Below are 24,299 nucleotides of genomic sequence, written 5' to 3'. Positions count from 1 at the left end.
TATGTAGATGTATATACATGTGAGATTGTTTATTTACTGGGATTTAAATTCTACACTCAACACTAAAAATACAATAAAAGTAACACATACTGTAGAAATCTTTAAGAAAGGAATTATATAAAATAATTCTACAAAATTTCCTAAACAAAATAGGAAATAAGCAAAATTGAAAATTAGAAGCCTGAAAAACTCTCAGATGATATATGCCAGCAGCGGCAGACCAAAATCCAGCTCTTAATCCTATCCTTTAACAAGAATACCATAGACAAACTCTGTGCTTTTAAAGGCTCATTGCTTCCCAAGCACTTCTGCCATCAGCACATTGTTCCTGTGGTGCCAACCTCTCTCTCCAGCCTAGAGGAAAGTTAGCACAGCCCACCATGTTCACAGCCCCAAATATGCTCAGTGTCTCAAAGCTGCTGGTTGTATCAGTGGGTGGCAGAGGAGCACACACATGAGGGTGTACTCTCAATTATCTGTTCAGCAAGTCATCTCCAGGTGTAAAAATATTTTAATGCTGCCAAATATCTATGTATCTTCAGTGACCCTCTTCCCACCCCCAACCCACTTCACTGATTCCCTTCAAACTTTCATGAAGATCAAAATGAATATATGCCATTTCTTGGGAGGAACCTTTGCACATGCTTCATCTCTTAAACATGCTAAAAATCCCAGCTGACAGCTATATTAGTACAAATGATGAGAAGCACAGGGAAGAGGTGAATCTCAAGGCACACAGAACAAAGTCATGGAGAACTGCTGCAGCTGTACTTCAGCAGAGATCAGCTCCAAGGCAGTGTTGTTTGCTCTTGTAATTTAAAGGGTTCACATTGCCTTCTCTGCTTACCTCCCACTGGGAGACATCCACTGATTGAGCGCATTAGTCAAAGAAACAGGAATCACAAATACAGTTTTTACGTAGCTGAGGCAAATTACACTGAAGGGTAGAAATCATTTTAGCTGCTATTTACTAATAAATTCACCTAGCAGAATCCTTAGGAAATGTGTGCTCCAGGAATGCCCCATGACAACAACGGAAGCGCTGCAGGTAGTGGCTGTGGGAGAATTTGCTGACACTCAGCTGCTGACACAGGCCAGCAAAGGTCTCCAGCAGCACACAGAGGGAAGCAATGGTAGCAAATAAAAGCCACTGTCCACTCATGTCCAGCCACAGATACTTGGGAAAATTTCTCTCTCTCTGTGCATGCATGCATGCATGCTAAGGGAGACAGCAAAAAAGAACAGGCATTGAAGAAGGGTTATTTTATTCTACCAACAAAGTGTACATTGTCATCGTAATCCCCAGTCACTATCTATGCCCACTCCCTCTCCTGTAAGTACTGGTTTAAGCAGGAACCTGCAGCTAATTTTGAGGTTGGGGTTCATTTGTTTTCACATCAATGCAATTAATTTCCACTGGAAAATGCATCTCAGGCATTCAATCAAAATAGGCCTAAAATAATTCTGAAAAGCTCATCTGTCTCCAATCTATATAATGTTTTAAAAATTGGATGCATGCCCTGCAATAACATTGCACTTCACAAAGCTTAAAGCTCTAAACTTGAGGGTATCAGTTACATTGAAACTGTAGTAAATTAAAACATCCCGTTTCTGGTTTGCATTGATTTATAAATATCGACAAAACTACTATTGCAGTCATTACCACTTTGGGTGCTCTGAGCTGAATTTTCAACAGTTATGGGTTATTTTCATTCTTATTGTGGCTACAGTAGCCTTTCAAGTTATAGATCAAATTCCAGATAACGTGTAAATCTTAAATCTTGGTTTAAGAAATATGCATACAAACCAGCCAATAATATACTTTATATAAAGCAGCAAGTCTAAGTGACCAGTAATGCAAATACCAAAGCACACTTTGTTTTACTCTGTAGCCTAAAGCAGAAAGGATACTTCCTGTTATGAAACGTTCTAAATAGAAGCAAGTGATAATGGAATAAAATATGAAAAGGCAAGTATCTCTAAGTTGTTGTTTTGGTTTTTTTAACCAGGAACCTGATACTCTCTTTTGAACTATTCTTTAAAATGAGACAATCAATATTCAAAAATAATATTCAAGACTTCTCCTAAAAATCTTTCCACATTAGCCTATCTGGTGATCTCCAAAATGTGCTTATTTATGACCAAATTATTGCTGAGGAAACATAAACCTGAAAAAAAAAGATAACTCATGAGCTGCAGCCCAGTTAACACAATCATTTGAGAAAACAAGAATAGAATGAATACATCAACAACAAGAGAGCCAATTCTCAATGGTGTACAGCACACAGCTTTGCCAAAGACAATGGATTTAAACCAACTGGGAATCTCACTCATACACACACATGCACGCACACTCCATAAACAGACAGTATTTAACATGCACTACATCCAGTTGTAAAACAAGCTTCGACACTGATCTGTGTCTTATGCTTCAAACAAAAACAAAAATCCCCATCTTCCACTTTGACATCTGTGGACTGCTACCAAGTAAATTCTCCTGATCCCTGGTGGTGATTAGCTTAAGAAGTGAAGCAGAGGGATCACCATAATAATCACAAAATTTCTCCTGAAAGCACTGGCCAACCTCTACCCTTGCTCTTCTCGATACCATCACAATCTATGCTGCTCTGCAAAACACCTTTCCACTATTCTGCTCCACCTATTTGCCTTGTGCAGCACGTACTGTTGAGTTGTGAAAGACAAGGAGAGGTGGCAAATGTTCTTTTGGGCATGATGCTCTTGCCATTGAAGTTCACAGGAGTGCTGCTCATACAGTCATTCAGAACAGAACGAGACCCATAAAAATGTATGACCCCTATGAAGACATTTTCCTAAATTATACCCTGAATACTGACTTAATGCCTTCTAATGACATGCTACATCATACTAAGAAAAAAAAAAAAAGGGTTATTTTACATCTTTACCTTCCAATTTGTACTGATGTGTTTAGTTTACTGTCTCACAGATGGGGTTTTTGTTTGTTTCTTGTTTGGAGGATTTTTTATTTTATCTTATCTTTGTCTTGAAAAAAATGCTGTCTTAAAGAGGAAACATTCTCCCAAACCAGAACTTTGCATTGAAGATTAAAATTATACCCTCTGCACCAGTTTAGAGTAAAGGGCTTAATGGTCAGTAGAGAAAAATGTAAAAAAAGCCTGGGTTATTCTGCCAACTTCCAAGAGCCTGCAGTATGAACTAACACACAGCTAATTATTTATTTAATATCTTTACATGAACCATAATTGTTCATGCATACTCCATGAATAGTCATGGCTTGAATGGCTTCATTTTTCCTCCACTTTTTTCCCTTTGAGAACTGCCACTGAAACAGTGTTTTAACTAGAAAGCTGCCATGCCAGGGGAAGTAAAAGAGCAGCATTATGATCAGCAGAGACAAAAACTGAGTCAGGTGAATTTTGAAACTCTGTGGGTACTGGATAACTTTAAGATATTGTACCCCACAGTTTTCAACACAACAATTCAGCAAGGAGGAAATATTATTTGCATAAAATACTTCAAAAAGGCCAGGCTGACCAGGCTAGAAGGAGCTCTCTTGCTGCATTTGCACACTGGAAGTAATGCCATGGATCTAGACATGGCCTGAGACTCCTGTAGACATGCAGGACTGAGAATGCCCTCCCAGAAACACAAGGCATTGCTTCAACTCCCATCAACTCCCAATGCTGCAAAACCCAGCTCCAAAGTACCACTCTTCAGTGAAGTGCTGCTATAGCCATCAGAATCAACAGCAGCATTTGCATCAAGAGTTTCCAGATTTAAACTGTGGGAACGGGTAGGCTGGAGCTGTCAGTGGAAGGCCTCTGACAATGTAATAATGTAATTTGTTTGTCCTGCTGGCCTGACAGTCAGTGCAAGCTGACATTCAAGAAACATTAGTTGGTTTTGTGAAGTTTTTTTCTTTTTTTTTACACTGCTTGGAGCATTTGGGGGCAGAGAAAAAGGTCTCTCAACTAAGGGAGGGGACGAATCAGAATATGAATAATGGAAAGGAGACGTGTCCTTTTCCAGATGTCTCTTATAAAATAAGTGTTTGTCACATGTACTCTGAGACACGGCAGGTGAACATGTTAAAAAATGCTAACTTTACCTAAATAGCAAAGTGGCAGCTCCACTTATTTTACACTAACATCATATCTATTTGGTTTGGTCACAGGGAGCCAGACATTTTACTGATCTGGTTAAAATATCTCAACAGTCACATAAATAGACCCAGTCAAAGCCTGTTGCATCACCTGCTTTTATTTTTTACTGTTAATATTTAGCAATGGAAGAAAGATACAGATCTGTGCTCTATACACTTGCCATCTCCAACAGTATGATCTCAGCTCAGAGAGCAGCAGGAATTTGCACAGCAGTGAGTATGGCTGATTTCCAGGGGTCGGAAGCCATGGCTTACTCACTCTGCTCCACATTTTCTGCTGTTGTTCTATCCCTTTTTTTTTTTTTAATAGGAAAGGCAAATATGATGAGCATAAAGAATAGTGGCAAAGTCAGATTGCAGGTCAGCATATTTGTATTTTATTTTCCCCTGGTCTCTGTATTTTGTGAAGCATGGATTTAGACCTTGTATTAGCCTACCAGATAACAAGTCCTTAAAATGACTTGTGCATAAAATTTGACGAGAAACTAAGCATTTAGGAATATGTGTACCTTTAGACCAGAAATCTGCCTTTATCTCTCTCTATGGCAACAAACCATCTGAATCAACAACATTGCACCTCGTATAAATCTGACCCAGTCCATGTAGGATATGTAACAAAGGTAATCTGTGACTTGAGAAAAGAAAATGCAGCAGTTATGTATGCAAGACACTTTGTATTTGGCAGACACATACAACCAGCTGTTTATTCTTCAGTTTGTGGCTATATATCTGTTGGGACATCCCCCACCCCTGTAAACCTTGTTTAGCTCCTGGTCTTATTTCCAGTGTAGATTTAACCCTAAGCATAGTGCTTGGGATTTTAAGTTGTCTTTTAGTATCATTTTTGACATCTCCACATATTATAATGAGCTTCTTTTTTCACGGGGGACTTGAAATCTGATTTTAATTTGTAGTAGGGATATGGTCACAATAAATGTCCATTTCATATATTCATAAGAAGCCTCTAATGCAAATGGAAACTGGCTATCTTCTTGTAGATTCAAAGCCATGTATGTAAAACACAGAGTACAGATCTGTTCCACATGCAAACCCATTATCAACCCACCATTGCACCCCAGCTCCTGCCCTGGCAGCAGGCACTCCTGTGCTGAACAGTCTCAGCAGGTATTACAGCTTGTGTAATAAAGGAACAGGTTATGAAATCATTAGCACCTCAGCTGAGGCTGCCACAGGGATGCCCCTCTGTGTTCTTTGTGAAATGTTTCTTTGGCAGCTGCATCCTAGAAGTGCACTTGGATGTTGTTGCTTCAGCCTTGCCACACAGAGTGGAAAGTAAGCCAGTATTTTCATGTTCTGAACTTCAGAGCAGAGGATGGAAGTCTCTCTGGTCCACCTCTAGGCTAATTCTACCCATTTACACATGGCTAATTCTAGGCTTGAAGACTTCTAGGAAGCCCTGTTGTCTATAATCACATGCCCAGACCTATGTATCCAGTGCTGCCAAGGACCTGAGCCATGCCTAAGGAGGCTGAAGATACTTCAGCTTTGTCAAACACCACATGTGCCAGCCCCTCTTGTCCTGCAGGCAGTCAGTGGTGCTTCAGAGCAACCCAAATGCAGCTGAGGGCTGCCCTCCCCTTTGCTGGAGTCCTGCCTTGGGGTACAGTGCACATCCCATTGGCTTTTCCTTCTCCATAAACCCTGCAAGCTCAGGTGAAACTGTGCCAGTTCAAGCAATTGAGGCTAAACTCGCTTTTCCCTCTGTAGGAGAATCCAAGAAACAAAATCCACTCCTGGTCACTCACTGAGTAAGGCATCTAGGGCCCTTTCAATGTTCCTTATGCCAACCTTGAGACCCTCCTGCTAGTTTCACAAATATTTGTGAACCATGCCCTTGCCAATGTGCAAGGGAGCACAACTATACTCTGGCTCAGGACAATTGGTGGCCCTAAATACCAGTGTCTGGATCTATGAAAAAAGGAAAATTGTCCAACTTGAAGGAAACCACTAGCTTCAGATAGGGAGGAGAACACGTTGAAAGCAGTGAAATTTGACTGACCTGAGTCACCCTGGGGTCTGGTCCACTGGTATTTTCAAAACTTAAGTCGGATTTGCTAACTGTAGATAGAGAGCTCACAAAGGAAGGACCTGTGTCAGGCTCCTGAACATTAAAAAGTTAGCTTGGGTTGCTGTCTCTGAATTGATGCACTGGGTCATGATTGAAGTGAGGGGCTGAGGCTTTTTAAAGCAGCCTAAGTAAATAGCTAAGCTTGATGTGATATAAAAAGCACCACAACAGAAAGGAGAACTTAACATAGTAATGAAAATCACTTAACCTTAATCATCCCTGAGACAGTGTTTTTACAACGCTACTTGATTTATTCAACTAGCAAACATGCCTCCTTTGACTTTTCTTATAACAGGCCATCTCACCCGTGCTTGTTGGGATTTGAGTTCAGAGATACTTTAATTAGCATGCCAAGTACATTATTTAAATGTCTTTGATGCTTTTGATAATTTCTATAAAATTATTTGCTAAGCAGTAAGTCATATTTATTTGCAAAGGAGACACACCCCTACAAAAAAAACAACAAAAACCAACCAACCAAACAAGCAAACACGAAAACAATAAACCAAAATCAAAAACCCAAAACCAAAACAAAACAAAAGAAAAAAAAAACAAACCCCAAAAGAGAGAGAGAGAGAGGGAGAGGGAGAGGGAGAGAGAAACCCCCAAAACCCAATCGAAAACACTCCACTTTCCAGGAGAGTTTGGAAAAGTAAGAGGTTTGGTCACAGGTGTGTAACCAGTGTTGCACATTATTGCTTAAAGACCTACTGAAGTCCAGATTCATTGCTGCTGACAAGCCTACCACTTAGTGTATGAGACCGTATGAAAGCTTGTTTGCTGCATGATTTACGACGGTGCCCTTACTGTAAACTACCTGTGCTCTGCTGAGCAGCCCCATGCTTCCTCTCCAGTGGAAGGGCCTCAGCTTTTGGAAAAGCTGGACAATTTCTCAAGTGAGTACACTCTTGTGATACTGAGGCTAGCCAGACCACAAACTATTTTATTATGTTGTGTAAAAACCTCTGTGCAAAAAAACCCTCTTTAATTAAGATAGAGCAACCAGCACTGTGGTTGTAATTACCTTGGACTGCTTTACCCACGGGCATAATGAAATGAAATTGGGCCTTCTATATTTTTGTTTTTAAACTAAGTAAACCCAAATTAATTTATTCAACTCAAACCAGACAGGTTTCTCTTTAAAAGGAAGGCCTATATGGTTGGAGGAGCTGGTGCAGCATGCGGAGTGACATGCAATGATGACTGTGAACTGCAAACTGCTGGCAAAACATTTGGCTTGCCATTGGTCCGTGGCCAGTATTTTCCTTTGTTAATGAATCCCACATCTTTTCTCGGTTAAGCATTTTTTTCTACTCCCCCTTCATTTTATTTGAAACATATTTTAAATATTTTTGTTTTTATGACGTAGTGGAACATGATACAGCCCCCTCCTAACTCTGAATACAGGAAAATCAATTAAAATTTTGACATTGGGAGCTATGATATAAACATATGGTTTAACTGCTCAGCCTTTTTTTTTAAGCAACATATCAAGGATCAGCACAGAGAGAAATGACAAAATGAGAACTCCACATTATGGGATAAAAAGCTTACCTGCTGAAAGTATATCATAGCCAAACCTTGATATTTACCAAAACCAAAAAACCTAAAAACTTGTCAGGTTTTGATAGATTTCCTCTTAGGCCGAGGATTACATATTTTTCATTTGTGCTCCATTATGAGAAAAAAAGGCCATTAAATAAAAATCGTCATTCTGAATGATGTGTTTAATATTTAGTACATTTTGTCTCACCCAAAGGACCTTCATTTTATGACTTAAAGAATACAGTCTTAAAATGGAGTTTTATGGGCTTCCTCATTAACTTCCGACTCTTACCTGAAGATGAAAAAATAATTGAGGAATACTCCATTGGAACAAAAACACGATTTTCAAATGCAATGAATATTGTGGGCATCCAGTCACACCTGCCCTACTGACCACCTTAGGACTACGTGAAAGTGAAACCCCTTACAGGTCCCTTTGGCATTTCAAATCATCAAAACCTCAGATGGACAATAACAAGTCACTGAAACTCCAGGGAATAAATGCACCAAAGAGAAGATTTAACTCTCTGTTTAGCTCTCTAGGTCACTAGGTTTCCACAAAAAGAAGCTCTTTCCCACAGGTCTTGAAAGATTGGAAATTATGTTAAAAATGAAGAGTTATTGTTCATCTGTCGCTGGTGAAAAAAGTTTTTTTCAATTGTCTTCTATGGACATCTAGTCTCCAATCCTGCAATCATCTAGCTACATGAATTTACATGCCCTCCTTTAATATTCCTCAGTTTTACAAACCTTGCAAAATTTCTTCAGCCACATTAACTTGTAGTTAGTTTTACCAGGGGAAGAGATGACGAAAGTATAGCACAAAGCACTGCTGGCCCTGAAACCCACACCGGGCTAGGACAAAGATATACCGGAAAAAATTAAGTTGCAAAAGCCTTTTCTGCACAAAGCCCCTAACTTTTCATCGTGAGAATGGTACCATGCTTGTGTTAGAAATGACAGAAAGCTTTTTTATAGAAGCTCCTGATATCAACTCAAAGCCCTGAAGTTACATGAGGATAGAGAATTCAATTATCTACGGAGTATGTGCAAATTAAATATACTCTATCACAGTGAATTCACTTGCACTGTAACTGCTGTGATTTATGCAGAAAATTGCAGCCAAGCTCAAAAGCTAGAGCAGCACTTTCAAGTTGACCAAAATTATTAAATTCACTATCAAACTGTATTTCATAAATCTTGGAAGTGGAGAAGAATAGAATATTTGAAAAACCAGAAATCTTTAGCATTTCCAAACATTTCAGTTTGAAATGCCATGTTAATCTGGAAATTTAACTAGTTATTTTAAAAATGTAATTGTCTTGAAAACCTGAGAATGTCTTTATTGTTTATTTGGATAGAATAATTAAGAAATTAAATCATATTGACTTAAACCAAATTGTTATTTTTAATTTCAGCCACTAAGTCAACAAGCTTGTTATTCACATAAAACTGGTTACTGTTACAGTTCACCTGCATGAAGCACACCAATGACACAAAAGAAACTCTAAATCTGTCAGGTTTTTTTCATTTCCTGCTCTATTAAAAACAACACAATATTCCAACTCATTCCTCTTTTATGTCTTCTTTCCTAGATTTTTTCCTAACTCATTTTCCCAGCTAGTTAGAAACCTGAACATCAATATTAATGTATTAATGAAAAACAGAATTAACACTGGCATTTCAAAGCTATCTTAAAGACTGATTAGATTCAGTAATAAATTAACTGGGCAGGAATGCTGTTTTCAAGGGAAAACACAATATTCTGCAGGAAAGTATGGGACTTTTTGTTTTGTTTTCCAAGGAGATTAGCTCTTCCAGCCAGGAAGTTTTTACCACACGTCCAGATTCCGTGATTTGCTCTGCATCCAACAGCGGTACAAAATCATCTCTGACATTTACCGAAGCGTCAGGGGCAGCACTTTAAAAGGACAAAGCTTGTCCTGATTGTAAGAAAGGAGTTTGCAAACAGGGTGAATGCATGACAATAAATGAAAAGAAGTAAAGAAAAAAGAAGGTGCCAGTGGCGTAGTGAGAACAGGGCTACACACTCTAAAACTTCACTTTTAGAAACTATAAATTTGAACATCCTTCTCTGAGCCTTTTAGATCAGGACAAATATAAGATTGAGTCAGTGTCACTCCAGAAAATTTTGTCAGTGAAGAGTCATATACAGATCCTCAGTCTTCATGTTCTATTTGATAATAAATGATTAATTTTGCAATAATTAAATAACTGAGCATGCATGGTTTCACATATGACAGTAGCGACAGCATATTGGATAGTCATTAATGGACAAACATGAATGCAGAATTCGGTATACAGGGAGTTCACTGCACAAAGTAATGTGCCATTACTTTTACAGAGGGAACAGCTTTTGCTAGCAAAGCTCCTGTAAACCATACATTTGAGCTTACAGGGATATTAGCAAATGGATCCCTTCCATGGTTATGGACAAAGCTGGTCTCCTAGTTTTGCAAAACATGCTGAAAATTACCATAGAGGGCTCAAAAGTTTTATTTGTTATGGTTTAATTCCATTACATTTTAAAAAATGAAAAAAAAAAAAAAAGGAGCGGAGAAGGGTACTTTTAAAGAGCTGACTAATTTGGAAATACATCAGAGACAGATTTTCTCACAGGATTTTAGAATTCTCTTGCAATTCTTCACTATAAGCAAAAACTTCAGATGCTTAGTCGAGGAGAGAAGAAGATCCCTTTAGCTGTTTAAAAACTGAAAACATATTTGTCTGTATTTTGGTTAACATTTCAGCCAAAAAATGTCTGATTTTCCTTATTACTGCTTTATCTTTGCATGCTTATCGGGCATCTACTAAAACTTGAGTGTCTGTCACTTAGAGAGCAATGGGAAAGTTAGGAAATGAAGCACCTTGAAGCAAAGAGCAATTCAGAGTCCGCATTTAGAGTGTTACGTCAAGTGCATGCATTCCTCATTTCTCAAGTCAAGGTGGACACAAGCAGGCACAGGATATGCTTTAGATGACATTATGTTCTTATCTCACCTCTTCCTTTTCTTATTGCTTTTTGCTCATCAAAATTCTTCCTGCTTCCACCCCCTGCACCGCCGGCCTGTGCTGCCATCATTGCCCAGCGCAGGTCCAGAGAAGAGTTTCAGTCAGAAGGCGCCCCAGAGGGTCACCTTGTCCAACCTCCTGCTCCAGCCAGGACTAAATGCAGTACCAGAGCAGGCTGCTGGGGGCCTTTTTTTAGACAAAATGTGAAAATCTACAGTAGCAGAGTGACTCCCGCCAGTTGCTGTGCCTCGCCACAGTTCTCCTGCTGGAACCTTACACTCTTCATGTCTCATGGAATCTTCTCTTGCAGAAACATGTGCCTGTTGTCTTCTGCCTTCACACTGCAAAGTGGGGAAGACCCTGTGTCCTCCTACCCTTCAAGTAGCTAAAGGCTGCAATTAGATCCCCTGGTAGTCATCTCTTCGGGGTAAATAAACCAAGTTCCCCCCTGTGGCTACTCTCTCCCTTCAGCCTAGGGAAGATGTCCATAATGACATCTGACCTCTGTGCAACTGACCCACCTTCCAGTAAGTTGCTGCAGACTCACACAAGAACATGTGCGCAGTTTTGGGGTGCCCATCTGTTTGGATTTATTCAACAGTCCAAGCAGATTTCACCCAAAACTGCCCTTTGGTTGGGTGCAGAAATTTTGTACTCCATTCACAACAGAGATCTTTCTAACTCCTCTGGGGATTGTTTGGGTGAACCCAAATATCTACCCTTAAGCCAATCAGTTAATTATGATATGTAATGTTTGACCTGTTTGATAATTACTATGCACAAGAAACATGCCAGGGCAGATGTGCCACTGAAATTCAGTGCTCCCATGATCAGTGCTACACAGGGAAGCCACAGACCCTTCCTACATCCAGCTCAATCCGATCTGCACTCCAAAAACTTCCTGTTATTGGAGCATTGCATCTGTAAAACAAGTCTCCCTGAGATAAAGAAAGCTGTATTAAAGTTGCAACTGAATGTGCTTTCAGACAAGAGCTTGTCCTGGGCGAGACCAGGTGAGACCAAAGTTTAAAACTCTGGAATGTAACACATGCAGATGCCAGAGTATTTTTGCCTGTTTTATCATTTGCTACTCGTTACACTTTCTGGGCCCATGGAAACGAATCAGAAGTAACAGAACCATTTAGAAGTGACACTGAATATCACAGAAAATTTAGTGAACAAAGCTTAATCATCTTTCATGGTAAGTAAAAAACATTATTTTTCAAGACCCTTCTTAAATAACAAAAAATATATATTTGTTAGCAAAAACATCCCGATTTCTCTTGAAAAAATTGTTGTCAAAAGCTCACATTTTAATAATTACTGAGCCTTGTGTGGAACTTTTCAATCAGCCACAGGTTGCTTTTCTAAGAAGACCTTTATAAATTCAGGCTTTTCCAACTATCTATACTAATTTTTTTCCTATAACATTCACTTATTTGTACATATTTTTACAAATGTTGCTGGAAAGGTTTTTTACTTTTCCTGAGGTACGTACTGCAGGTTTTTTTCATGGAGCACTACAAAGTCTTGTCAAAATAGTACAAACTAGATGAAAAAATAGCTTAATTAATTACTAAATATTAGAATATGTACTGAACTGCAGTAGGTGGGAAAAGTTCTATACTGCACAAGATAAGCAAGTAAAAAGCCAAACCGAAGAGTTAGTGATACACAGCAATGTCCCTCTTTAACCGTTGTTTAAAATTTTGCCCTAAATTTGATTTCTTATTCTCAAAGAAAAACCTGAAATGTGAGGGAGAGCTGAGGGGTGCTAATAGAGTGTCAATTTCAAAAAGAAAGAAACCATCAATCAAATTTATATACCACTATCACCACCTTAAGTCGTGCAACTTGAAATCTAATTCGGGTGATAAGTTCTTTCTGGTACGATTGCTTAGGAATAGCAGAAGTTAATTTTGCCTTGCAGTCTCAAGGATGGGGACAAACACACACACACACACACCCCCTACAAACAGAAATAGATCCACACATACCAATCTGCACTTTGTGCAACACATCCCTCTTTCATACTAATGGCCACAGGAGTTACTTGTCGACACTGGATTCCAATGGCAAGGAATCTGGTCATTCAGGCAAACTGGAAAATGAACCTTAAGTTGGTGTTTCTGTTGATTTTTCAACCAATCTCGCTTCTACACGAGTTTTTTAAAGAAACTCACTTACTCAAAGTATATCAGAAAACTGAAAAGTATTCAGAGCAATGAGAATTCCTGCAGTTCTGTGACACAAGAGAAATAGAGCTCATGTCCTTAGCTGCAGTGAAAGAAAAGTTCATTTTGACCTGGAAACCAAATGATAACAAAGAACACAGTACTGGAACTTTTCTGACATGATACTGAGTTGCCTTAAACTGAGGTCAAGGAAGAATCTGGTCTAGCACATTTTTTCTGTTCTGGTTTGCAAGACTTCATTTGGAAAAAACTAGCTCATGTTAAATCTGACATATAAAATTACTGGTGCTGATGGGCTTTTCCAGTGTGGTAAAGCATTCAACTGACATTATTTTTGACAGAGCTTGTGATAATGAACTTTTATTATTATAGCTATTCTTTTTCTTCTGCTAATGGGCACAGATTTATTGATCTGTAGAAAATAGTGCCCATCTGAAGCACATTGCCCATATTCTTTATGGCCACAGAATAGCATAAGTGTTGCAGATATCTGCAGTAAAACTCTCTATCTTGTTATTTACACTAATAAACCTTGTACTTATAGTAATACAGAGCTTCAATAAGTTTGACTAATGGCTGCAATTTTCAAAACATCCTGCAATGCTCTTGAATTAAAGATGCAAATATAAAGACCACCACAGAAACACAGCTTTTGTTGATCTGAGAGACCCTCTCAATTAGTATTTTTTACCACAGAAATGGCTAGTTTTATTATATTGTGCAGAAATCTTTCAGTAAATTAAAAGTTGTATGTTTTCAATAGAGATACTCATTTTAACACTTGGAAGTTGATGCTACGAGGAAACATCAGGCCATAAAATAAAGAATGGAAGTGAGGATGGAATAAACAGTGTTGTGTTAAGTAAATGATACTTTCCTGGCTCTGTCAGGATTCAAAAGACCTAAAAAGCAAAATGTGTGTCACTGGGACTGAAAAATAATTCATGCTATTTGACAATACAGGCTTTAAAAATGTGTTTGGAGGAAGTAGAGAGGGAGCAAGCACCACAACACAAAAAATTCCATTCCATGTTTAAAAACAAACACAAGAACCCACGTAGAGAGGAAATCACACATTAATAGAGATCCAAGGTTCATCAGTCTCTGGGATCACTGTGGCTAAGCAAGTAGTTTTTCAAGAGGGCACATTCCAAAGCTAGAGATGTTGAAAAATCCGTGGGTGCTCAAAGGACTGAAAGGAGGATAGTTCCACAGATTTTAATCCAAGCCCATCAACTCAGCTCTCCCATTCACTGCAATAACCTTTGGATCAGGCTCAACATCCAAATGTAGTCCTCGCTCACTAAAATTGGCTGGTCATACTGGAAACTGCTTGGGCAAGGTACCCCACCCATAAACAAACAGAGTGTTTGGGGAGAGTACGGTAGTAAGCAACAAATACTTTGTCTCTTTGCCAAGACTAGGGGTTTTGTCTCTTACTTGTTTGCCCTGGGAGACAATAAAACGAGGGCTATAGTAAGGTAATATCTCTGAAGCCATCTAAGGAATGCTACATGAATGAGAAATAAGAGGATAAGGGTTACTTCAATTTTGAAGTCAAAAGGGGAAGAAATGACTAAGCAACAGGGTACAGAGAGCCACTAGTAGATGGATGCAGTGTTTCCAACAGCTCCTTGCTCTGGGATCTTGTAAGTAGGAAGAAGAACAGAAAGGAAATACAAACCTGAGTGTGGAAAGGGAATTCCACTATGGAAATTGCCACATCATCTAGGTGGAAGACAAAGATATGCAAGTCCATTTGCAGGAGAAAGAGAGCATAAACAGAGTTAAGTGGATATTAATGAACGCTAAACAAGGATGGCAAGTCTGCTCTGAACTTACAAATCGCATCCGCATTAATACCAAATGAGTTCATTAAGATTAACATTATTATGATGAGTATCAAAGGGATTAAAAGAGATTATGGTAAATAAGAGAGTCAGATAGGAGTGAGATGTAATTACCTTCCTATCTGGTTTATCTGTAGCTGCAGAGAAAGACCCAGCATTCACTTCACACTGGAGGAACCTAACTCACATTTTGATCTGAAGTGTAATTTTCAGTAAAGCTGATCTCAACAGTTTGGGCTGAACACGGCCCAGGCATGTGCAGGATAAACAAAAGAAGGGTGGGAAGGTGAGAGTACAGAGAGTTGGGGAAGGGCGCAGGAGGCCGCTTTGCCCCAGCACCCCCACCCAAACGCAGGAAACAACTTGGTCTTCCTGCCTCTGTGTCCAAAACTTGACGAGCGGCCAGCCCTGCCACCACCTCTGTCCAACACCTGACCTGCTCTGATGCCAGCACACATGACACCAGCTCTGGAAGCTTCACGGGGCTTCACAAACATCAGCCAAGTCTTCCAAAGAGGTTTAAGGGAAAGGCCTGAAGTTAGAGCTAGGAAAACTGAGGAATTCAGGAGCAGAGAGATCACATTCAGTGAAATAAAAACAAGCTGTCTGATATTTACCTCTTGCTTTTGTACCGCAAAAACAGAGCCAATTCTTTTATGCATGCAGAGACCAGCTAAGAAGCACCAAATTATGGCTTAAAATCACACAGCTTATAGAGCAGATAATCTGCCAATGCACACATCCAGCAATGCAAGCGGAAATGGTACTTGGGATCTTGGGGGGGAAAATTTACTGGGGCTCGTCCAGCCAGGCTCTGCTAGGAGCAGATTGCCTTTCTTCACAGGCCGACCACGCACAGTTGGCTCTCCAGTGCAAACATCACTCCCAAGCTCTGGTGTGTTTGGCCTCTGGTTTGTTTGACAGGTTACATGTGCTTCTGAATATATCTTCTGATGCTCATTTTCAGAGCACTGTTAACATTTCGCTTGGCTGCTGTTTAAAAATTAGGTCCCTAAAGATATCATCCTTCAATAAGAAAATCCTCTTGCCAAAAGACCCAGCTTCAAATGTGTGGAACTTGATTGTCAGGGCTGTTGACCTCTGACCATGAAGCTGCAAGTCCACTGGCAAACCTGCACATTGGGTCCCAGAAACAAGCAGCAGAGGAATCCAAATGGGAAGCTACTTTCCTTCTTTTGTTGTTGTCCAAAAACTACATGCATTTCAAAAGCACCTGTCAAGCACAACAAGAGCTGTCTGACCCTCATCTGGACAGTTATACTTCATTAATTATACGTTTTATTGCTTCAACAACCAGTATACATACATACACACACACACACACACACACACCTGTGTTTGTATACATACGGCATTCACAGTTGCAGGTTTTAGAAAGAAGCTTTTACAAGTGTTTTTCCTGTGTTGCTGTGTTGAAATCAGTGAAGCAGCAGCAGTCAATTGTAACTTAGAGCTGCAGTGCACTTCTGAAAGGCAAGTACGTCTTTACACCCTCTACCTAACTTCACCGAGCATGAATCAGCAGGGTGGGTAATTTGTGAAAATTTGAGTACACAGCAGGGTCATCAGTCAGTCCACACTGTCCAGAGCACCAAGATGTTCTCTTTTGCTGCCCATCCAGACAGGTGGCATGTTAATAGCTGGTACCAGACAAGTGAGACTCTGATCCCTTGTGGAATGCAATCTGATACCCAAAGACTTTCAGGCCACGCTGCACAGCGTATTTTACATGTGTTTTTATAAAAGAAATAGCCGAGATGCATTTCTCCAGAGGGAAGATTAAGTGTGACAGTCTGTTATCCTCTGCCCAGCATCTTGCCAGCACGGCTAGACACTATCCTAGGACAACACTGACGGACTTTTCCTGAACAAAGTCTCCAGCCAGAAAAAGCAGGAAGGGAAAGAGTGAAGACAAATCCATCCCAGCATCTAAAGCAGGCAGGCAAAGGGAAGAATCTACTATGCTTTATTCTGATGGTCTGTGGAGCTGCACTTCCCAACATTTCTAGGAGAAAGTATGAGTCAGAAATCCTACGGGAACTCCTGCAGCAGCACAGCTCCCTCCTCAACCCACACCTCCTCAACAGAGCACTGCGCAATCCAGTCCATATGGTATATCTGCACTGCAACACGGGCCAGGGCCGGGTGCGGCCTAACGCTGGGCTCTCAAATCATAAAGGTTTGGCCTGGGAGCAATTGTTTGTGCTTGAGCAGTTGACTGAGGAGCTTGAAAATCAGGGCACTTAGGGAAAAACTGTGAATAAATTGCAGGAATGTAACAGGTCGACATAAGATGGCTTTACAGAGGGCTACTAGAGGGAAGGGAAGGCAGGAGCTGGCCACAGGCTCTTGTCCCGTTCAAAAAGAGAGGGAGAAGTTTTGCCACCAACCGCAGAACAACACTGTTTGTTATTTTGCTCAGTCAGTCCCCAAAACAGGTTGTGAAAGAAAAAATAATCACTAAACCCTCAAAAGCATGTTTAAGGCTATCTTTAGTTAACCAAGAAAATCTGTAGACCACAGCAATTCCAGTGGGTACCAATACAGTGCTTCCCTGTGAGACAGAAATTCCCTTTGAAAGGGGCACTTCTGAGAGTCATACCTTAAGAGCAGGCAGCTCTTGACACAGAAACCCGATGCAGAGCTTCTCTGAGCAGAATGGGTATCCTCAGGACACCGACACACACCTGATAGCTCCCATTCATCCCACATCTAAACACAACCAGTGCCCGAGCGAGGGTTTAGTGTTAAACCCTGTGGTCCACCCTAAGGGCAAAGTGCTCACAGAGAACTCGGGGAAGAGGTACCTTTCCTCACTCCACACCAGACCTAGAGACTGCTAGCTATGTGGAGAAAAAAAACCTATAAAGGTCTGTAGAGAGACTGACAGCAAGGCAAGCACAGTGCTCTGGCCTGCAGAGGAAATTCGTGTAGGCAGGTGCCCGAGAGAGACCCTGGTGCTTGGAGAGAGCGGGACCATGACGGGAGGGGATGCGCTGCCGTGCAGGGTCGGGACATCCCCGGTCACAGCCACGAGCCCGGGGCGAGCCGAGGACCGGAATAGTGCTGACGAGTGTTGGGGATGAAAAGCTGAGGCTGGCTGAGATGAGCTCCGCGAACTGCCTCCCTTCAACGCTTTATTTTCTACAGCGGATTTCCAACACTAGAAGCTTTTACTCGCTCTGCTAGGCAGAGGCTGAGCTGCTTTCTTCAAACAGTTTCAAATTCGCCAGCCACGCTCGAAGAACCACCCCTTTTTGCCTTTCTCTGCTCTCTCCGGGCTTTTCGTGAAAGAGACATCCAGTTTCAAGCCATTTAAAAAATATAAAAAAAAACCCGGTGGAAAATAATTCGCAGCTGTGATAATATCACATTTTTTTAAATACCGTAATATAGTTTTACTTTTAATAATAAAAGATAAAAAAGGGGAGTCTGTGAATAATTAGAGAGTGCAGTCTGAAGCCAGTTACAGTCACTGCAATTGATAATAAACTTAGAGCCCCTTGACAGCAGGTAAATGCTTTGCAACCCTGACCCCCTTCCTCTCACATTACTTAACAACCCTGCAGTTCCAGCATTACATCACCGTCCAAGCGATTGGTTCCCGCATTTTAACTCTCTCCCTGTCTCCTCCGATTAGGAACAACATAATGATGGAGGGGGGGGACACCAAACCACAACAAACTACCAAACTTCTCTCAAGTTTGCTGTGCTCCTTGTTTGGGTCTGGTTTGGTGGAAACAAAACAGCTTCTGCTCCTAAGAGCTGAGGTTAAACGCACCAGAAAACAAACTCTGTAGAAGTGGAAAAGAGTGGGAAAGGGCGACTCGGGAGGGGAGGAGGAGAGGAGGAGGAGGAGGAAGGCGAGGAAGGGGGGGGGGGGGGGGTAAACTATATAGAAATCAGAAAAGGAAAAGAAAATTAAAAACAAACCTCATGGACATCACTGAGCCTGAATTCCCTGCTGAGGTGCAGAACATGAGAGCCCTGGAATGAGTGTATGTAGAACTTGAGCCAAAGCTTAACTAGCCCGAGTGAGTCATATCCTTCCCATTTGATTCCCGTCCAAGCGATGATGTAATGCCCTGGCCCTCTCCCTCGCTCCCGCTCGCTGCACTACCTCCCTCCTCCCCTTTTCTCCTTTTTAGCTCAGTGCTGGTGAAGTCACCATTTAAATCTGGCAGCGCTGAAGCAAAAACTTCAATGTAACCAAAACAGCCCCAGGCCAAGTTCCAGACGTACTGAGACTCGGTGGTGCAATTGCCATTGGAAACGAGTAAACAGAGAAAGAAACAGTGCTGCCTGTGAAGGGCCTGCGCAGCTGCCTGCCGGAGCGCAGGAAAACCCTGGGAGCAGGGACCGGGATGTCAGGATTTTCACTGGGGATCACCACGAGGTCCCGCATCGCTCCCCAACACCCGCATGGCCCGCACTTCGAGAAGATCCGGCCATTGGAAGGGGAAGGAGATGGAGCCTGAGTTGGGGAGGGCATTGGAGGAGCCGGGGAACAGCGTGTGTGTGTTTGTGTGTGGGGCTGGGAGATGGAGAGCGCTGCTCTGCAGGTTGTGCCTCCGGCCGGGATTTCTCTGCCTCAGCACAGCACAGCTGGAATTGAGCCCCAGCTTTTTGAAGGGGGACGACGGAGCTGTTTCTTGCACCGTATTCCTCCGTATGCACACACAGAGGTGCGAGGCACCTTCTTTCCCCACAAAAAAGGACCAGAAAACACAGCACAGCAAGCTTAGAACTAACTCACTGCCCTGCTGCTCTTATTGCCTTTCCGGTGTTTCTCTCTCTTCTGGTTTCTTTAGGCATAGGGAATGTTTCTAAATGGAAGGTATAATAAACTTTCGCGCACTCAGGGATAAGCTATTGTGGTGCAAAGTGCTGTGCCTCATCAAAGTGCTCCTGATGTTAATTGCTGCAGCGGCTGTGGCTGAAATACCTCTCATGTCCTCCCCCACAGAGGGCTTTCTCACTGTCTATCACTCCCAAATGATTGTAGTCAATGCAGTTCCAAGCAGCTGGTCCACAAAAGAATGCAAAGCCTATGTAGTAGTAGTAGTAGTGATAATAATAATAATAATAATAATAATAATAATAATAATAATAATAATAATAATAATAATAATAATAATAATAATAATAATATCTAAGCCCACATAGCATCCCTGAGCAATTCAAAGACTAATAGTCTCAACATCAAACTGCTGATGTAAGTATTAATGGTACTAGTAGAGGTATTTAAAAGTGTCTCCTTTCTTCATAGATCAAGAATTATTTCACACAGACACTTCACACCTCGTATCTATAAGTGAAACTCAGTTTTCCAGCACTCAGTGGATGCACTTTTGCCCCCCAAATTTAGAAAAGAGTAGGAAAACAGCAAAGTCAGTGTGCTTCCTTTTCTTCCTTATGATGATGTGAGTTTATGAAAAATCAATTTCTATTGCCTAGCAGCATTTTACCACACTGGGGTTTTTTGGGGTGGATTCCTTAATTGATCACAGCAGCAGTGCAACAGAGATTATTGTAAAGTACCAAAGTCTCCTCCTGAGAATAGTTTTATGGCTTTAAATTTTCTTTAGAATACATTTCTGTGGATTAGCTTCTGTCATAGTTTGATCTCAAATTCAAGTAGATTCAGTCATGAATTAAAATGATTTTTTGTTAAAGATATATATGATTTTTACAGAATGAGAGGAGGAGAAAACTAAGGGTTTGTCCTATTCAATTAAAAAAAATCACAGTTCTCCACAGCAACCTGACCTGCTGGATGACATCCTCAATTGATACTGATGCTGCAGCCACTCAGAGTGACACCTTTATCAAGCAAGGCAGCTCTGAATTAGAGGTGATCAGCCATAATTATTACTGGCGCCACTGAAGCCTGTGGCTTGACAGCATCAGATGTGGTTGTTATAAAGTTTGGTCCATTGTGTCAATGGCCTGTATAACTCATTTATGTCTGAATTACCAGCTATTGATTTTTTGTCTTCTGTCATGTAATAAAATAAAAGTTAGATCATTCCTAAAGCCCTCTTTTAATTCCAGCCTTGCCAATAGTTTCCTTTTTAAGCTTATCCCGCTTCTCCCTCTCCATTTAAAAAAATGAAACTTTTCACCCCTTTTCTGTGCATGTCTAAGAGGTCATCTTCCCTCCTTCCTTCTTTTTATTTTGTCTTCTTACATTTACACTGCTGGATTACATACTTCTGCTCGTTCAGTTATCCACTGACATTGCTGTAAACTTTGTCATGGGCCCAGGACAGACCGCTGGCTCAGAACATGGGAATGTGGCTACAACTGAGGCACAACTTTAAATCCCCAGGTCCAGCTTTGCTAAGAAGAAAGCTGCCACCTAAAGAGAAAAAGGAACACCCTGAGCAACTCAGGTTACCATGGGTCTGCTTGTGCATATGCATCCATTCCTAAAGTCTTTGGTCCTCTTCCCACTCTTCTGAAAAATCCACTCTTCTACCACCATAGATACTCAAAGCAAAATGCAGCCTAAGAGATGATGCAGGAGCTGCAGGGTAGTTCATTGTCTTCCTGAGGCTTTGAGCAGTTCTTCTCTTTCCAAAATAAAATTTTGTTCACCAGAAGCAATAGCAGATCCGTTCCTCATCTGTGAGCATCTTAACCATAATATCACTGGAGTGACTGTGTGTGTATGGCAAATGACCCTCCTAATTACTTTCATATTACTTAAAGTAATATATATACTTTTAAAATAATGTATTACATATATTACTTTCATAGACACAAACTCAGAAGAATTAAAGTGCTTCCAAAACAATGTCTTATACAAGATATTTCCAGGAATAAGAGCATTTTCTGAAATGAACAAGAAAGATTAAAGCAGTCTGAACTTCATTTCTAAATTACATTTAAATTTAAATTAAATTTAAAGTGTAAACATTACACTGAAGTCCTATTTCAAGAAATAAACTGTTTTAAAACAGACATCATGCTCCAAAGGAGTTAAAAACTTATTTGTTCTTGCTGATGGGAAAACAAAAAGTTCTTTCCAGGCAGGTATTTCCAAAGCCTATTGATTTTTTTTCTTCCCTCTAACAGGAAACACTGTTTTCCCCTTTTCCTTCCTGTGGCAGACCAGTTAATGATAAAGAATGTCCTGTGTTCAGAGGAAATTCCACTTGCATGCAGGAGCTCCCTCTTTATCTGTTTACTTGTCTGTCTTTTCATTCTCCCCCCATTCCAACCCCAGCCTTAAATTTCCATGTTCATCAAGAATAGAGCTGTTGTGATGAGAGTTATGGGATGTTTTAATTCTAATGGGAGCCTTCTTCAAACTAGGGCCCTGGCCAGGACAGCTATGACTCCAGCTTAGCTGTCTAGTTCAGGAATTCTTGCAACACCCTCCCTGCAGAATGTTTCATCCTTGGGGAAAGGGTGGTGGGGCACACCACAGATGTTTGGTGTAACTGAAACTTGACAAAAATCACTGCTTCTGCTGAAAGTTTCCAGTCTCAACAACCAGAAAGCTCTGACTTTTAAGAGCCCAAACGTCAGAGTGCACTGGGATTATCCCAAATGCGTATTGTAAAAAAGAACTGGGTGTACTGCAGTTGAGATTGTGGATGGACAAATCACAGGTCCTCCAAATCAATGTCCACTCATTTTAGGTGAGTGTGTCTCATCCAGCCCTTGGGACTGACTTTTGTCTGTGTCAATCAGTGTCCCAAAGCATCAGCAAAGACCCTGTGGATAAAAGCAGCATAACCTGATTATTTTTTTCCTCCACTGCTTGGCACTTAAAGAGGCTTGATTAAGAAAATATTCTGTAATAATGGTCCTGCACTCAGGAACGTCTCATTTTCGTTCTGACATTATTTTTCATTTCTAACCCAAGGGTCTTACAGTCCCTGTGGAATTAAAGAGGCCAGATAATTTCAGGGTTAAATAAGCTTTAATGACTATCACATGTATGGAACCTTAAACCCAGTATTAAAAATTATTTTTTTAAAGTGGCATCTCTTCCTTTTTTAATTTAAAATAACCATCCAGGTGGTTTCCTAAGGATTTCTTTGCAAATTGCTTCCAGTGAACCTTTTCAGTTACAGACCACTGCAAACCCATGTGGTGGTATTCAGCATTTAGTTCAACTTGGGTGTCCCATGTTTTTGTAGTGGACAGAGGGACTGTCTGCACAAATGTCTGCACAAGGGAGGCTGTCTGGGCAGGCTAGCTGTCACTGGAAAGGACATAAAAATTTAAATATCCACAATTTCAGAAGAAACTAAAGGAAAACAATGCTAAGAGTAGATTCTTCAAGTTACTCATAAGAAAATGGGATACATGTTCCCAAGTCATTTCGATTCTTCAGAAAACGACATACTTGGTTTAAGAAAATTCAGATCAAAGTGTTCAGCATTGAGCTGTATCAAAGGTTTTTCTATGAACTCTCCAAATTGTAATGAAATAAAATATCTGGAAATATCCTCTGTGAGATCTGCCCCAGATTTATTGAACACAAGCACTCTAAGACACTGGATTGGACGCTGGAAGTCTAAATAAAACCTGGATCAAAGATTTCCCACTCTCACACATATTCTCAAACATGCTGCTACATTAGAAACACCTTACTGAAAATATTTAAGGAAGATGAACTGCCAAAGTTTGGGTCCAACTTCTCTGGAGACAGAAATGTGCAATGGGCACGATGGCCACTAGACCTCCCCAAAACATTTTGAATCTTCAAGAATGATCTCAAGAAAATACTTTCCCACTAACAGTTCTAAGCACGTTAAAGCCACTTAGGATCATGGGGGGGTTGTGTTGGGAACATTCAACTACTAGGAAACAGAACAGCCTACTTTCTTTATACTCTCCAAATAGCCATGGACCAGTGGCAAGTGGCTGACATGGAAGTGAAGACCTTTGTGTCCAGTTATGTGTCACCGAGTCTTGCAGTGTGAGCAGCCTCCTCTTTTATCAGAGCTGTAAGCCACAAATACCCGAGATAAATGATGTAGCAATTTATGCAAAATAATTACTATTGTTTCACATTTCAGTAGAACCTTCCCTAAAAGATCTCAAAGCATCTTGCAGGCCAGCTGTTGAAAGTCATATGGTGCAATGACCCCCAGCACGGGACATTGCCGCCAGCCATCTCCAGAGGGGAGATGTTGACCAAGGACAGAAGCTGAAATTAGGTAAAAAACATCGTGTAATCTTCAATATTCATGCATAATGAATTGGAGGTTCCCTTCCTCCACCACGATTCTGACTACTCCAACAGATAATTAGAATGTGCTGGTCAAAATGTGGAACCACTGCTCTTTTTAGAATTGTTCAAAAAAGCTTTGCCATACATCTGCACTAAATATCTTGACCTTAGATCTCAAATATCTTAACCTTTAGTCAAAACTCTACAGGCT

The 24,299-nt window shown here is 40.8% G+C and overlaps 1 protein-coding gene across 3 annotated transcripts in view; it reads right to left on the bottom strand.

Moving 5' to 3' along the window:
- Positions 1-24,299, bottom strand: part of CREB5 (cAMP responsive element binding protein 5) — a 214,558-nt gene that overhangs the window by 82,937 nt on the left and 107,322 nt on the right. The window contains exon 1 of one of the 3 annotated variants that reach the window (XM_015618792.2): positions 18,829-18,928. The exons of the other annotated variants lie outside the window; for them this stretch is intronic. Coding sequence (XP_015474278.1) covers positions 18,829-18,875 — 47 coding nt within the window. The 5' untranslated portion in view covers positions 18,876-18,928. Of the gene's footprint in view, positions 1-18,828; positions 18,929-24,299 lie in introns of those variants that run through there. 3 annotated transcript variants of the gene reach the window in all.

Source organism: Parus major, chromosome 2, assembly GCF_001522545.3.
Source record: "Parus major isolate Abel chromosome 2, Parus_major1.1, whole genome shotgun sequence".
Classification (NCBI taxonomy): domain Eukaryota; kingdom Metazoa; phylum Chordata; class Aves; order Passeriformes; family Paridae; genus Parus; species Parus major.
Note: the sequence above shows the minus strand (reverse complement) of the source record. Positions and strands in the feature narration are given on the sequence as shown.